This window comes from Lepisosteus platostomus, chromosome 8, assembly GCF_059453375.1.
Source record: "Lepisosteus platostomus isolate fLepPlt1 chromosome 8, fLepPlt1.hap1, whole genome shotgun sequence".
Classification (NCBI taxonomy): domain Eukaryota; kingdom Metazoa; phylum Chordata; class Actinopteri; order Semionotiformes; family Lepisosteidae; genus Lepisosteus; species Lepisosteus platostomus.
In genome coordinates, this window is record NC_142618.1 from 26,235,692 (window position 1) to 26,247,943 (window position 12,252).

Genomic DNA, 12,252 nt, shown 5'->3' on the forward strand with positions numbered 1-12,252 from the left:
TAAATAGGTTTTGATCATTTCACACCTGTGCTCCAATTCAATCTACAGCTGTACATTCAGGTGTCTGTGGTGTGTCTTTTCATCACCATCAAGCATTGCATGAAAAGACAGTAGCTTTACCACGCAAGTGAATAGTCAGTGTGGCAGCTAACACGCCTTTTCACAAACTAGGCTTTCAGAAATTAGGGGATCCAGTTTTCTTTACCAGCCTTCAAAGAATAGATTTGTAAGATTTCAAAGTTCCATTCTTACGAAGACTGTTATAAATATACCCAAATGTTCTTGATTTAACATTTCCAATAGATGATGGGTTGTGGATAGTGTTTGTGTTGGTTTACTTTATGCTTCATCCTAGTGAGCCTTAGGTGGAAGAATAGATCTTTGTGCAATTCATCCTGATTTCTGGCAACCACTTGATTACTCACAAATACTGTGGGGTCCTGATTTGTATAACATGAAATCAGACAAGATCAGACTCTAAGCTGGTGCTTAGGGGCACTTAGTGATAATCTTTTACAGCTGAGTGCCCAAATTTTTTCATCTTTTAAGCATATGTTTAAAAGGTCTACTTAAATAAAGGAAAATAAAAGACACCTCCCTGGAGCAGGGTCCATGAAAAACTAATGTATTCTTATTCTGTAGTTTAAGATACTCTACACTTACTACTACTATTACCACTACTACTAATCGTGTTCTTGAGCTTCTTCTTCTGTATCAGTCTCTTCCAACATCTGTCTGGTAGTGTCATTCCAGAATTGAGTTTAAAATGATTCAATATACATTGAAATGTGAGGCCCCATGTCTCAGCCCTGAAATCGAGAATGCCCTTTCACGAATGTGAAATGTGTGTTACGAATCCTAGGTTATACATAGTGAAGTAACATAAGGACTTTTTTCTAAGAGGGGTTCGGTGTTTATCTTTGCGAGATCAGTTTTTAAATTAACTTCAGTCATCTCTTCTGTTTCCTTGGTTTCATGTTTTTTGGGGGGATGCTGTTAAATATGAACATGGAATTTTGAAGGATCAAATCAAAGACTGGAGCCAGTGACAACCTTGGGGATCCTGTCCCTGGTTCTTAACATCATGTGTGCAGCTTTGAACCTCATCCGTGGAGTTCACCTTATCGAATACACTTTTCAGGTAATTCCTGTCCAGCAGCTCTTTGGGCAGAACTTGAAGCATTTGAACAATTTCTTTAGCCATTTTTCCATCCAGCAGTTCTCCCGATATGAAAAGCTTTGTACCAACATGCTTTCCGGGTACTTAAGCAAAAGAAGGTCCTTCTTCACAGTCTTAGAAAATGTTAGAAAGTCATTTTCTCACACAATATAGAAACAACACAATACTCCTTTTAAATTAGGAGGCTCTGTATCACTGTGTCACAGTCGTTGCCACGTGACATTATAATAATGTAGCTCAGCAAAGAAAGTAGTTGAATGATGTAACTTATATAACTTCTGTCTTTGGGTTAATTGAGGAAATAATTATATTTTAGGCAGAATTAAGGCACAATCTTTTTTGATTGAAAGTGTTTTAATTTATGTTCTGTTTGGAATTGTCTTCAACAGGATGACAATGAAGGAATATGGAATGTAATAGCTTTTCTAGTAGCTTTTGCCTGCTGTCTTTGTCAGGTAAGCAATATTTTTCACCTTTTTTAAAAGTGTTTCTCTTTATTAATTCACGGTCTATAGCTTATATTTTGGTACCTGATGTTAACATCTTTTGATTCTGGTTGTAATTTCTTTGAATACCCTGCCCTCTAGTGGTCATTTAGACACTAGCGAAAACATTATTATCTCTTGTCCAGTTTGTGAGAACTCTCCATATTTTGAGAGTGAATTTTTCTCCACATTCACTATTAAAATAGTAACTCCTGAGCATCAGACTTGTGTGTGTGAAACCTAAGTTGAAACAGTATTTTTTGTACTGTATTTCATTACAAATTAAATTGCATTTTGTAATTTCATTACTGTGTTAATTACTGTTTATTATACATCTGTACCACGCTATATTAGGCTATATTAGGTATAGCCTAATGTTCTCCAGTACACTTTGTGCTTAAGCCTGTTTTAATTTCCATTTCCATCTGCAAGGAGCACATAAGGTACATAATTTTGGTCGCTTGCATATTTCCATTTGTCATTCTGTTTTTTTTAGAAAAATTGTTTTGTACAATACTGAATTTAAAACGTTGGCTTTGAACACATCTATATATTTTTGGGTTCACAGTGCTGCTTGTATTTATTCTACACATCGTCAAAGAAGCTGAAGTCCTTCATTGTACTGACCTTCATTGTTGTGTGTAACATCTTTTTGTTTGGACTGAGGAATATTTGGCAATTGAACTTCCATATAGCAGTGGCTTCCCTTTCCACATACCTGATTTTGACAAGGAAACTTCAAGAAAAGACAAATGACTGTGGGGTCTGAATTCTGAATTTGGCGATTCAGTATCGGGTTGGGGGAAAAAGAAAAAGACAGTGGGAAATCACTGAAGAGGTTATCTGACAAACGCTGTGATAAAGAAAACATGGAGGACCTTCCTTGGTTTTGAAGCACATAAGTTATTTGTATCTTTAAAAGAAGTGATGTTGATTTCGCATTGTTTGTGTCCAAATGCACTCTTCTTTATTTATACGTTCAGGCAGTACAGGTTGTGGGTGTGTTGCTGGTCACCTCATTGAGTCGCACACTTGCAGCCATAGACGTACACACAAGGCTGCTGGTGTTAGCATGGCTTCAATAAATCCCTGAGGAAAAAAAAGCAAAATAAAACTGAGAGTTGAAAAGAAATTGGGAAAGAAAAAGTGGAGTAATACGTTTATTAAAGAATTGAGAGCTTATGAAAGTGAAATTATAGTGGTACTATAAGAGATATGATTCCACCTGAAATTTGTGGTCCAAAGTGGTTTCTCCGATTATAAAACATTTGGATCAAAGGATTGCTTAATGAAAACGTACAAAATGTGTTTAAAGCTTTAGAAAGTAAGCCCATCGATTTTGTCTGAAATGTGTCTTTTACTTTCACAATTACAAGACATTATTCAGAACTGATTGCAGGAACCATGAGGAAATGTTTAGCAAGAGTGCAAATCCATCAAAAAACATCTGGTGTAATTTTTTTTTTAAACGCTTTAAAGTAATAACTGCTATTTTACAATTGAAGAAAAACTTGGGTTTGCCCCACATTCCCTTAAAATAAACTCCACGTAAAACTATATGTATAGCCATGCACAGAGCAATGAAAGATTGTGTGGTTGATGACTGTACAGTTGCTTCTCAGTGATTAGCTAGAATCAGTGGTTTGAAAACAGAATGTGTTGATACCGGCAGTAGTAATTTATTGGACCAAATGTAGCCTTTGAAGCTACTAAACTGAATTCAAAATTTTATTTAAAAAATGATTCTAAAATATGTAATATAAATATTAACACAGCATACTGAACTGTATTTTTAAAATGTTCCTTAATCATTCTTTTCAAGCACTGATAACTGTTTTAAAGATACAGTCTTGCAGAAAAATGTCTTATTAATACTACAGTAAGTGGACTAGTAATATTTTTGGTGGGTAGCTGCGTCAGCATGCGTAGGCTGCAAAGGAACAAGTAACAGGTTTATTCCATGCTGGAAAAAAAGAAGAAAAAAACACATTTCGGACGTGGAGCCTTCTTCAGGTGTGAAGGTGTATTACTTGTTCCTTTGTAGTAATATTTTTGCTGTGTATATTAGCTCAAGTTTAAAAGAAAAGAGACATTTTGTATGTGGATTGAACAGTATGCCTGACGATAGAAATATATCATGTTTTAAAGCCATAATCAGGGAATGCTCAACAGACAAATATGCACTGATGCAACGCATAGAGCAGTGGTCACTGCACTGAGTTTATATCACGACTAATGGAATACTTCGGAATTGGACTTGTCGTATAGAATTAGCACTTTAATCAGTGTTTGTTTAAAATTTTATATAATTAATTAGTTAGAATTTGTGGGGAAAAAAACATTTAACCTACTGTAGATCATGAAGCAGAGATTTGGCTAGCCCTCAGACATCAGGGGCATTTCAGGCTGTGTGTCTTGTTGTTTACAAGTCACAGAAACAGGGATAATGCAGGTATGGAAAAACACTTGGGTTATTTGAATGGTTTACATATTTTCCCTGTAGGAAAATGGAAATTGAATGTAGAGGTTTTCAATCAGTGTTCATTTATATCTATACTTAGAGGGATTACAAATTACAAACTAAACAAATGGTATTGGTTCCTATAGTCATTTGCTTGTGTTTTTAATGTCTCTCTGCATAGAAATGTGTAGGATATGTAATAACCAGATTGTACTCATAAACGTTTATAAATCTGTAGTTTCTTAAGGAAATGGACAAAATTGTAACTGAAAAATGGCTAGTCTTACGACCTTCGTTTGGTTGAAAATGCAAAATTAGGTCTGCATTGGTTATTAGTGTTTCATCTCTATTTTGTTCTTGACGAACTTTTATTAAGAGAACCTGGAGAATACCTGGGAACTTATCCCTTATCCAAACATGGGTTTTGAACAGCCATTTAAGTTTATGGGATGCTGTAGAATTTTCTCAGGATGAAAGCTGAAAATACTACTTGAAATTGTCTGAGTAGTACGGAATATTACGACATCAGTATGCATTTGCCATGGTTAACATTTCATCAAGGCATTTGATTTGTGCCAATTTGGCTTCTTTTCAGCATATATAAGCATAAATAAACCAAACAACATCTTCTCAAATAAAATGTCAAATTTTGATTAATTTAACAGATGTGAGAAAGGAAGTAAGCTACAGATTTTAAAAATCACAATGTTTATATAAATCTTACACAATTTTATGATGGTATTATACTGAAAATATAACCTTTGGAGATGAATGTTTGTCTAACCTCCGTTAAAGCCTGATCAGGGGTCTGTTTCATGAAAGTAGTGGTCTTGAAACATATTGCATTTGCTAGATCACATTGTGATCAAATTTTCCAAACTGAGAATGTTTGAAAATAACTGATAAATATAATTAAATACCATTGTTGAAAAAATGAGTATTTTACAAATTATTTGTAGGTCTGTAGGATTGTGGATTGTTTCCAAAAGCTATAGCTCATTACAGATACAGCTAAACTGTTTAGTTTTTTTGTTATTTACATTTGTTAGTCTTCCGTCTTGTATTGTCTGTATAATACTGTATTAAATTGCTATTGAAATTCTGATGCGATATTATACTGTACTGTATAATATTATACTGCATACTGTACATAAAGAATAATGTAGAGGTGGCCATTCATAGTAAGGCTTTTTCATTAAGAAAACTGAACTTTATTCTGAAGTAAAGACACAACATTGTTTGGATATTTGTCATCCATCAACTGTTTTTGTACTGTACATTTTCTTTTTTCTAAATAAAAAAGGCCATTGAGTGCCAGTGTATTGAACAAAATGTAAAAAAAACTGCATTGAATCAATGTAAACATTTTTTTCTTTGAATTTTTAGAAATCGGAATAACTCATTATTTTAATGCAATATTTTTTATTCGATACCCACGCAAATCTGGAATTGCCAATTGTGCCTTTATGTCTTGGATCACTGTAGCACAGCAGTGACCCTGGTACCCCTAAAAAGGAAAATGAGGAAGTTCAGACAGATTCCTCGAACCTGCTCACTCACAGAGCCATTCATCTTTTGACACATGATAAGCTCTTTGGCGATGTATGGGAGGTTCACTGTCAATCAATAATAATACAAATTTATAATTGCTTACACTTATATAGCAATTTTCTGGACATTCCACTCAAAGCTCTTTACAGGTAATGGGGACTCCCCTCCACCACCACCAATGTCCAGCCCCACCTGGATGATGTGCTGGCAGCCATAGTGCACCAGTATTCTCACCACACACCAGCTATCAGTGGGGAGGAGAACAGAGTGATGAAGCCAATTCAGAGATGGGGATTATTAGGAGGCCATGATTGGTAAAGGCCAATGGGAAATTTGGCCAGCTTGCCGGGTTTACACCCCTAGTCTTTTCGAGAAACACCCTGGGATTTTTTATGACTTCAGAGAGTCAGGACCTTGGTTTTATGTCTCACCCAAAGGACGGCACCTTTTTACAGTTTAGTGTCCCTGTCCTTTTACTGGGGCATTAGGACCCACACAGACTACAGGGTGAGCACCCCCTGTTGGCCCCACTTACACCTCTTCCACCAGCAACTTTAGTTTTCCTCAGCAGGTCTCCCATTCAGGGACTGACCAGGCTTACACCTGATTAGCTTCAGTGGGTTGTCAGCTGTGAGCTGAAGGGTGATATGGCTGCTGGCTTCTCAATTAGAGAAGAGGCTTGTCCCTCACTTATGTCAGTGCAAGCCTGCAGGCACCTGAGAAATCCCAGGAGTCACGGTTTCACTCTGAATACAGAGAGCACTGGCCAGCTAATCCCAGCCTGACCCTTGGTGGTGCTGAGCTAATGTTTTGCTGGTCACAGTTACAGACGGCTGTTGACAGTGTCTCACAATGTAATGTATAGGTTCCAGGTAGCAGAGCACGACTTGTGCTTGTTCTCAATGACCCATTTGGGAGGCAGCAGGGTTAGGCATTTTTATGGCAGTTATGGATGTAGTGTTTAAATGCATTTTCCCCTTGGATTTTCTCTGGCCAGTTTTTGCTTTCTGTGTTGCAGTTTTCAGAATAAGAGCAGAGTTGGGGCATTTAATTAAAAAAGTTTGCCACTCATTTTTTCAGAAGAAGATAATATGCCATAACATATTAATTAATTGCACATTATATTACTTGTTACTGTACATTTGTTTCTTTTGTCCTGTGAAACAATTGTGATGATCCCCCATAGAATGATAATTTGATTATTAATACATGCCTTGGAGACAAACATGGTGAATTCTGGTTTATCCTCATAAATCTCTGTGCCTAAGCTGGCTCTGGGGTCCCATTGTGCATGCACGTAATTACAGCCTAATCCTTAATACAGCACCTGGGCTGTATCTCAATGTATTTGTTGAATAACCAACCACAGGCAGATGGGAGTGGGTGGTAGATAAATAAGGCTTTTTTTGTTAATTGACCCTTTGCGGATGATTCTTGTATGAAAGCAATTGTATGAGCAATTTTCTGAAGTTGTCTTTGACAGTAACTCAAAATATAAATCACATCTGACAGACTTGTTTGACAGATTTGTGGGGAAGCTACTTATATACTATACTTATTATACTAATATACTACAAAGATCATCTGTATGACAGTATTATTTTCTGGGGGATAGGTGGCATGAAAGTAGGTCTTGCTTAACTATACAAGTTCTTTGTACAAGCTACCTAGCCATGTTGTTGACAATGATACTCTGGTTTCCTTTAAGAGTACACTGAATGTGATCCCAGACTAATTATCTACTAGCTACCGTACAAGCTACAGTAGAAGGACATTATCGCCTCCTCTCATTTGCAACTTTCCTTATTTTACTAACATCAGTGTGAAGTTACAGCCAGAGATGACTCTTTTGCTGCTATAATGTGTTCATAGCAAACTGGAACTGAATAACTATTTTTCCCTAAACACTCAAGATTTGTAGTGCATAGCAGCAGATATTACATAATATTAAAAATATCATGAATGTAATAAGCACAGAGAGAATTACTGAATTTCCACTATCTCCCTGAGGCCATGTATCTTTCCTGGTTATATAATTCATAATTGCTTCCAAAATCCAAGTTTTAAAGATATTTTAAATTAACGTACTAAGGTGAAAAATGAATGTTTTTCTAGCAAATTTAGACATGGGCGAATCACATAAGATTAAAAACACTGAATGCCAGAGTCTACAGCAGGGCACAATAAGAATCTTTTTGGAGGTAAGAAGAAAAGGAATATTAATTCATTTTCAGTGATGGAGTCACTGTTAATATGTCAATTTTTATTCCCATTAAAATGGGATTGTTATTTGCTTATATTATTTTCTCACAGTCAAGAAACTGAATGTAGCTTAAAATAAATAGGATAATTTATTGTGTGCTGTTTTATACTCGGCAGTTGTGTATAAAGCAATACTTAATTTGAATGCCAGATGGCACTGCTGCACAGACTGCATGTGTTTTGTGTACTTTCATAGATATTCTAATAATGGTGTAATTTTACTTGTCAGGTACCTCAGCTCAACTACATCATTTAGATGTACAGCACAGAATGCAACAAAAAACATTGGCAAAAGTAACTGCAATACTATTATTCCCATCATAATTTTTAACTCGTTTAATTACCTCATTACCATCAAAGTAATATAACCGTAGCACATTGTGTATGTAATGCATTAACCCCAACCCTGTATTATATTGATACCTGGTTTGTCCAAGTTTATTCAGATTTTTAGATCCATACATAACTTTATATTATCTTTGTCCTAGTACTTAATAATTTCTTTGACTAATATAAATGTGCAGTAATAATAAGCAACTTTCTCAATGTACAGTAAATCAAAACCCAAGCTTTAATATTAAAACACAATGATTGGTAATCTCATGATGTATCCTGTATGCTGCCAGAATTTCCACCTTCCAATAGAAGTGCATAGATATCTTGGCTTCTGATAATGATAAGGAACTTTAAAAAAGCATTTTAAAGCTAGGAACTATATACATATCCACAACACCTGCATGTCAAGTAAAATTTAGCAAAAAACACAAAAGGGTATAAGATGTACTGTACAGTATGTGATATTTTTTGTTTGTAATTATTATTGTTTCTTTCTCCCCTATATTGCATGTATTACATATTTTAACTGGCTGTACTACGAGATTAATGTACAGCGGTGTGAAAAAGTGTTTGCCCCCTTCCTGATTTCTTTTTTTTTTGCATGTTTGTCACACTGAAATGTTTCAGATCATCAAACAAATTGAAATATTAGACAAAGATAACACAAGTAAACACAAAATGCAGTTGTTAAATAAAGGTTTTTATTATTAAGGGAAAAAAAATCCAAACCTACATGGCCCTGTGTGAAAAAGTGATTGCCCCCCCCCCTGTTAAAACATAAATCAACTGTGGTTTATCACATCTTTGGAAAGCTGAGTTCAATTTCTCTAGCCACACCCAGGCCTGATTACTGCCACACCTGTTCTCAATCAAGAAATCACTTAAATAGGACCTGCCTGACAAAGTGAAGTAGACCAAAAGATCCTCAAAAGCTAGACATCATGCTGCGATCCAAAGAAATTCAGGAACAAATGAGAAACAGAGTAATTGAGATTTATCAGTCTGGAAAAGGTTATAAAGCCATTTCTAAAGCTTTGGGACTCCAGCGAACCACAGTGAGAGCCATTATCCACAAATGGCAAAAACATGGAACAGTGGTGAACCTTTCCAGGAGTGGCCGGCCGACCAAAATTACCCCAAGAGCGCAGCGACGACTCATCCAAGAGGTCAGAAAAAAATCCACAACAACATCCAAAGAACTGCAGGCTTCACTTGCCTCAGTTAAGGTCAGTGTTCATGACTCCACCATAAGAAAGAGACTGGGCAAAAATGGCCTACATGGCAGAGTTCCTAGACGAAAACCAGTGCTTAGCAAAAAGAACATAAAGGCTCGTCTCAGTTTTGCCAGAAAACATCTCGATGATCCCCAAGACTTTTGGGAAAATACTCTGTGGATTATTGAGACAAAAGTTGAACTTTTTGGAAGGTGTGTGTCCCATTACATCTGGCATAAAAGTAACACAGCATTTCAGAAAAGGAACATCATACCAACAGTAAAATATTGTGGTGGTAGTGTGATGGTCTGGGGCTGTTTTGCTGCTTCAGGACCTGGAAGACTTGCTGTGGTAAATGGAACCATGAATTCTGCTGTCTACCAAAAAATCCTGAAGGAGAATGTCCCGCCATCTGTTCGTGACCTCAAGCTGAAGCGCACTTGGTTTCTGCAGCCGGACAATGATCCAAAACACCAGCAAGTCCACCTCTGAATGGCTTAAGAAAAACAAAATGAAGACTTTGGAGTGGCCTAGTCAAAGTCCTGACCTGAATCCGATTGAGATGTTGTGGCATGACCTTAAAAAAGCGGTTAAGGCTCGAAAACCCTCCAATGTGGCTGAATTACAACAATTCTGCAAAGATGAGTGGGCCAAAATTCCTCCACAGCGCTGTAAAAGACTCATTGCCAGTTATCGCAAACGTTTGATTGCAGTTGTTGCTGCTAAGGGTGGCCCAACCAGTTATTAGGTTTAGGGGGCAATCACTTTTTCACACAGGGCCATGTAGGTTTGGATTTTTTCCCCTTAATAATAAAAACCTTCATTTAAAAACTGCATTTTGTGTTTACTTGTGTTATCTTTGTCTAATATTTCAATTTGTTTGATGATCTGAAACATTTCAGTGTGACAAACATGCAAAAAAATAAGAAATCAGGAAGGGGGCAAACACTTTTTCACACCACTGTAGTTTGGACAAAGGCCAACTTGTTTGCCTGCGCAAACTTAACAACCAAAGCATACTGTAGCAAAGCAAGCATAGAGAATACCATTCAAATGAGCTCTTATACCCTTTCTTGCTGCAAACTGGGCGATTAAATCTTGATTTACCATTTTCGATGCAGGTAACTATTAGTTTAAGTTTAGAAAAGCTTTGTTCTCCTGAGGCCACTAAAACTGGGATTGTTTGTAAAATTATGTATGCCACTTCAGTGTTTGGGGAACGTTCCTTGGAGGGATCTTAAAAACTGAAGGACTTGAACTGCCGCAGCTGATTCAGCAGGAGTTATTTCTCTAACAATCCGGAGCTCGTCAAACAACTCAAATGCGTCGATGTCGTGAGAATCTCCGTCTGTCAGAGCACCGCTCAGTGTAGCGTCGGGGCATTCTCTTTTAAAATTTGCCACCAACTTGTTGAGGCTGCGAATAGAGTGTATATCCTTTGAATAGTCCCCAAAAACATCATGGCTTCGGGGTAACATTTTGCTATGTCTCCCAATGACAAATTGTGACATCCACATGGCATAAAGAAGGCCCGGGGGTTGAGTCTAAGAATGGGAGCTTGATCCCCTTGCTGCTCTCCTCTCATGTTTGCACCGTTGTCGAACCCTTGACTCCGACAATCACTGATGTTGGGATCAAGCCTGTCCAGTACAGCTAGAAGGGCATCTCACAGTCTGAGTCCGCTTTGATCAGAGGTTGCAATAAACTCAATGAAATGCTCTTTAACGCACCATTCTTGAGTTGTCATGTTCACAAAAGTGCAGACCTAGTGACATTTGTTCCTGATGACTTAAATCAGATGTACAATCACGTAGTACAGTAAAATATTTTGCTGTCTTTACGTCGCTGATAATAACATGCTTTACATTGGAGGCCATCATGGTGTAGCGCTTACGGGTTCGTGCAGGCTGAGACGAAGTAGGGAAACAAGCACCAGCTTTTATTCTCCTTTACAACCACAACATTTACACACACACATTAGGAGACCGACGTAACACGTACACAGGGTTGGGGTGGTAACTTGTTAACAAACTCTACACACCTACTAAGCTTCACAGGACACTTAAACTAACATAAGTCTATTTACATGAGCAGGGTCAGCTGCTGGTCATTGTACGGATCCTTGGACTCCCACTGTCTACAACTCCCAGCCTGCTTTGCGGTACCCTCAGTGCCTAGGTGCACTTCCTCCTCACCACCGGGCGAGGGCGCTACAATAGATATGATTTTGTTTTGAATATTATACCCCAGGTAGTGATCATGAATTTAATTGTCCTTTATTCACCTGGCATGCTCCTGTATAACAGGGTCAAATTTGGCCATCATTTCAATGAGGCCCAAAAAAATACTATTGCTTGGTTCATACAGTTTGGAGTTAGTCCCACGAAATGCCAGATATTGTATGGCAGCGAGGATTAGTGTTAAGACAGCCTGCCAATGGGCCTTTTTCCTGCACATTTCTCTGTGAATGTTTTCTTCGATTGTTTTCTGTTCAGAGAATCGTTCTTTTGCTTCCAGCCATTTCTTTGAGTTCACGACGTGCTCATGAGAGGATTTGTGCAACCTAAGTTTCTCAGCTAAATGTTTCCAGTCTCTGTTGCCTTGATTTACCAGTTTGCTAGTGCTTGAGCTAAAGAGTAGCTTTAATGGAAGCAAAAGACTGCATCAAGCTTTTTGGAGTAAATTAACCATTGTCTTTCTACAGTCTCACCGTTAACCAACTTCCTGTAGTAAACGTCATCAGAAAAATGTCTCCGCTCACTG

The 12,252-nt window shown here is 37.4% G+C and overlaps 1 protein-coding gene across 5 annotated transcripts in view; it reads left to right on the top strand.

Moving 5' to 3' along the window:
* sec22c (SEC22 homolog C, vesicle trafficking protein) overlaps positions 1 to 12,252 on the top strand; it is a 48,712-nt gene that overhangs the window by 4,074 nt on the left and 32,386 nt on the right. For 3 of the 5 annotated variants that reach the window (XM_088643007.1, XM_088643008.1, XM_088643006.1), the window contains 3 exons: positions 1,023 to 1,141; positions 1,570 to 1,635; positions 2,234 to 5,387. In XM_088643007.1, coding sequence (XP_088499133.1) covers positions 1,023 to 1,141; positions 1,570 to 1,635; positions 2,234 to 2,434 — 386 coding nt within the window. In that variant the 3' untranslated portion in view covers positions 2,435 to 5,387. Of the gene's footprint in view, positions 1 to 1,022; positions 1,142 to 1,569; positions 1,636 to 2,233; positions 5,388 to 12,252 lie in introns of those variants that run through there. The other 2 variants (XM_088643010.1, XM_088643009.1) reach the window with 1 other exon arrangement.